Here is a 4,729-nt window from a genome sequence, read left to right as displayed (position 1 = left end):
AGCTAAAACGGACAAGATTAGACAGAAAAAAAGAAAAAAAAAAAAAAAAGGCATCAGTGGAGCTGATGCTTGTGTAAAGAGTCGTAAAACAATCGCTGCGATAGGAGATCAATCAACTCAATAGGCATCTCGCTTGATGAAGCTACACATCTTTTTTTGAAGTTTCTTATATGCCGTATATAGCTATGGCAGTTTCGTGTATATTTATTTGTCTTCTTCTCAGTTATCAGGTGTGGGTCTCAACGATCTAATCAATTATGGTTGCGCGAGCGCGCGTGTGTGTTTTCGACTGGCCGTAGAAACGCTACGACTGGTAGGAGACAGAGAGAGAGAGAGAAGGAGAGAAAAAGTAAAATAAAAACAAGAACGAAGAAACTCGAAACCTCGATGAAAAAAAGCGATTGGGGCGCTCGATTTCTCAGGAAAGTGCTGCCGCTTATTATGAACGCTTTAGAGGTTTGTCGTCTTCTTTCTCTCGTTGCCTCTGAACGTGCATCTTCATCGTAGTGACAATGCCTCAAGCTCATATAATAAGCCTTCTTTTCCCCTTTTTTGTTTCTTTTCTTGTCTCTCATCTTTGCCTCTCTTCGCTGCTTTTTCTTTTTCCACTTCGCGCCCGATTGTTCTTTCTTCCCCCCTTTTTTTTTGTTTATCTCGACATGACACTCCCGAAGTCGAAAGAAACTCCATAGACGGACGACTCTATCGTTGGCACGCCGTCCGTCTACCAACCGTGTAGGTTGACGCAATCCGATGTCTTCGCTTGGCCAGCACGATATGTTGAGAAATGGATAAAGAGACATGACACAAAGCACAAAGAGGCACGCACGAATTACAGAACAGTACAGAAGGAAAAATTCACGCCGGAAATTTAGATGGAAACCCCGACTACCATTACAAAGACAACTTTTTGGTAGAATAAAAATTTGGTGATTTGCAGCTGGTTGAGGATACTTGCGGATCCTACTCTCCTACAGAGTAAAGGGAGCAGCTAAATGGCGAAACGATGCGGTTGGCTATCAAGTGTATTGTACAGTTGAAACATGGGGGAGAAACAGAGAAAATGAAGTCAAATCGCAATGAGCTTGCGATCTAGCTGAGGCTGGAATCGTAGAAGTTTGGCATATTGAGTCAACAAGTACCGCCAATAACACTCGATGTCGCTCATTTTCAAATGGTTCCAGATCAGCTCATGCCCTCTAGCGGCGATGCGTGAAACTAGATCGTCATTTTCCTGGGCAAAGCGGACGAGCCGCAATAAATCGTGTTGTGTCGCGCTACTCGGCACGGGAATGTAATGCACCCAAGGTTTCAACGCTGGATAGAAGAATTCGACCCACTCGTCACCGACATGAAATACGAGTGATTTGCATAGGAAGAGATGCTTGAAGCGGAAACTAGCAGCCACACCTCTGTAGTTGAACAAGTACTTATAGGAGCAATGGTCTTCTAAACTGACTTCTTTAGCCGGCGCAGCACCAAGGGTGTCCTTAAACACGCGAAAGTAAAAAATAGTTATGTTCTTTCATAAAACTATAACCAATTGGAAATTGAAATTAATTTGAATAAAACAAATTCCTTGTAGCTACATACGGCATCTGATTTCCAGGCCTGATTTTTCGTATATTGAGCGTCGATTAAATCCGGCCTTTCACGCGAGAGTAAAATCAATGGGTCTCTCTCAGAGCTAGTTCTTGATCCTCGGAAAAACGCCTGTGATTTCTTCTCATTCCAAGGATATATGGCAGCCGTTTTATCAATTGAGATTCTGTGCTGATCCCAGCGTCCCAAGCCCTTGGGATACAGACTTATAGCTGGGCCTCCTTCCCAAAAAGTCCAAGCAGGATACATTATGTCAAGATAATCTTTCGTCTGTCCAATACAAGGAGTCTTTATATATGCAATTTTCCATTAATATACCTTTAATTCCTATAAACTTAACTGTACCTTGCTAAATGAAAATATTGGTGAAAGTTCCCCGAAATGACGACTAACTTGGGGCCAATCCCTGCTATTGATGATCAGTTCCATATCTGGCAAATCTTTTATGATTTTAAGTATAAAATACTCAACGCCTGAACATCGGGAGGGGAACAGGCAATAAGGTTCGCGGTAAAGTTTGTGTCCAATGATTTGGTACTTCGTACCTCTATTTATTAAAAAGAAAAGAAAATTTTTGTGAATAAAAAAAAAATACATACAGAACCCTAGTTATGTTTTAAAATATTGTGCTGACACCACAATAACAAGCTTTCGTATGGTAATTATGAAACATTGTTACCCTTCCCTGACCTAAGGTCATACTGGTAATAGTTCTGGTTCCATATTCTGCCAACATCCAATTAACAAGGGATAAAAATTCACGGCACACATGTACAAACAGCAATTGTTTACATTAAACATTGAATAAATTTACCTGTCTTTTGAATTCTCGAGCATAATTTTTGTTATTCCAATATGTTGAAACACTTTTAAGTCTTCATCAACAACAGGAGTAAGGCAGGAGCAGTTTTGAAACAAACATGATTCATAGTCTGCCAATGCCTTCAATATTGGTTTTGTGAATTCACTCCACTTTTCACTGTTTTCTGAATGATTTGCAAAACAAGTAAGGGAATACAGTTTAAAAAACTAACTAATGGCTATACATGGTTGGAAAAGGCAAATAGAAGATTAAGACATATAAACGAATTAATTTTTCTTCAAAAACATATTAGTTTGCCTAGCTAGCCATGTCATTACCGTGAAAATCAAAGTTTTCGCCTTCATTCTGTTTGCAATCTTCTTCTTTGAAGCAATATCCGTTTTCTTGTTTGACACATCTCACTATTCCCAGTTTGCAAATAAATAACAAAATAAAGATTTGGACGAATGAGTTGAAATTAGTTATCATTTTGAAACGAACATTCCATTGCTTTAAAATATACACACACAATTTTTTTTCTGCAATTTTGCTACGTTGCAAGATGTACAGTATCCTGCACAAAAAGGTGAACACCGATTTATTTTGAAAAAGCCATCTGTGTAGGGCTCGGCCCCGATCGTTTTCGATCGGGGCGAACCGCGGTTTGCCGGCCAAAAATCACCAAACCGTCGGTTCGGTTTAGCCGTTTTTTACTTCGGTGCGGTTCTCGGTTTGGAATTCGTCAAACCGGTGCGAACCGCCGCCATTTTGAAATTTTTTGAAAATTTGGCGGAAATTTCAAATCAACCAATCAAATCGCGTTGAGCGTAAATCGCGTTTTTTAGTATTGATCTTATGTTGAAATCCTATAGTTTGCCAGCTGACAGCGAAACAACGATTGATAGTGATCCCAAACCCAAACACGGAAGTTCAAAATCCAAGACGGACCATTCTTTCATAGCTGCTATTATATCCACAAAAACTACTGAATCAAAGCAGATGAATTGAAACAGTATGTGAATGAGGAGACCGAGTCCAGTAACTGTGATCCGACCGATATACTAAGTTACTGGGACCAAAGGTCTAAAAGATGGCCTAAATTATCAAACATGGCTAGAGATATGTTAAGCATTCCAGCCACTAGTGCAGGCAGTGAGAGGGCGTTCAACACTGGAAAAGATTGTATTGCAATTGCTAGGATGAGCCTTAATTCCGAGACTGTTGAAGCCCTCATCTGCTTGCGCTCATGGTTTAGGCCTAAAGCCGGTTTGATCAACGAAATTGATTCACGTTCCCACAACCTGACTGAATTCGATATTGAAAACATTGACGAATGATGATTAAGAAAATTGTTGTAATGATGTGGGCAAAAATACAACTGGTTTTTCACATAATTTACGACTTATACTGTTGTGTAAACTGTGCAAAACTTGTTGTGTAAACTGTCTAAAACCACGGTTCTTACGGGTCACACCGCGGTTCTTACGGGTCACACCGCGGTTTTTCCTAAAACCGCGGTGTGTTGTTGTTTTTCCTAAAACCGCGGTGTTGTTGTTTTCCTAAAACCGCGGTGTGACCCGTAAGAACCGCGGTGTGACTCAACAAACCGCGGTAAAACCGCGGAAACCGCGGTGCGATCGGTTCCCAAAAATTGATAAACCGAACCGCACCGGTTTGGCCTTTTTAAAAAAAGGAACCGCGCGGTTCGGCCAAAATCGTACCCGATCGTCGCGGGGCCGAGCCCTACATCTGTGGGTAGAAACTATTAATAGTTTACCTTTTTAAGGAGAGGTAGGGCGGTTTTGGCGCAAACAGACACCTTTTTTTGCCCTAGGTATTAAATGTCTGGAAAAAAGTGTAGACTGTATCCAGAGTAATAGAATACTGGTGTAGCCACGGCCATGTTAACTCCCCCTCTCGGATTTTTTCCCAAAAGTTGTTGCCAATTTCCCGTATCGATTGTGAGAAAATGAGGCAAGATATCGATTAAGTGTCCCATAACCGTAACTGCCACCTATGAATTGAGTTTTAAGGGTTGTTATTTTTCTACTCGCATTTTTCTACTCACACCAGCTAGCCCTGCTTTAAACTTTAAATTAGTGCATTAGATTTAGAAATGTCAGGTAGAAATAAATGCGTTGTTCATCCTTGTCGTGATACCTACAATTCGTCCAGGGAACTGAACTGGCTATTCAATCTCATTTTGAAGATCTCAACCACATCTACATCCACGATTCATTTGAATTGTGTTGTGCCAAAATTGCTGAGTTACACACTGTTCCACTTTTCTGTGACGAACACAGAGACTATAACCTAAAATACCTA

General features: G+C 40.6%; 1 protein-coding gene across 1 annotated transcript; it reads right to left on the bottom strand.

Moving 5' to 3' along the window:
• Positions 1 to 1,012: 1,012 nt before the first annotated feature.
• Positions 1,013 to 2,943, bottom strand: LOC116920852 (O-glucosyltransferase rumi homolog). Its single transcript, XM_045167322.1, has 5 exons — positions 2,743 to 2,943; positions 2,417 to 2,588; positions 1,948 to 2,149; positions 1,594 to 1,872; positions 1,013 to 1,489 (listed from the first exon to the last, which is right to left on the bottom strand). The coding sequence occupies exons 1-5, from the start codon at positions 2,891 to 2,893 to the stop codon at positions 1,070 to 1,072; spliced, it is 1,224 nt and encodes a 407-aa protein (XP_045023257.1). The 5' UTR covers positions 2,894 to 2,943; the 3' UTR covers positions 1,013 to 1,069.
• Between the last annotated feature and the right edge of the window lie 1,786 nt (positions 2,944 to 4,729).

Source organism: Daphnia magna, unplaced genomic scaffold (assembly GCF_020631705.1).
Source record: "Daphnia magna isolate NIES unplaced genomic scaffold, ASM2063170v1.1 Dm_contigs180, whole genome shotgun sequence".
Classification (NCBI taxonomy): Eukaryota; Metazoa; Arthropoda; class Branchiopoda; order Diplostraca; family Daphniidae; genus Daphnia; species Daphnia magna.
The sequence above is the reverse complement of the archived record's forward strand: the minus strand, read 5'-3'. Positions and strand labels throughout refer to the sequence as shown.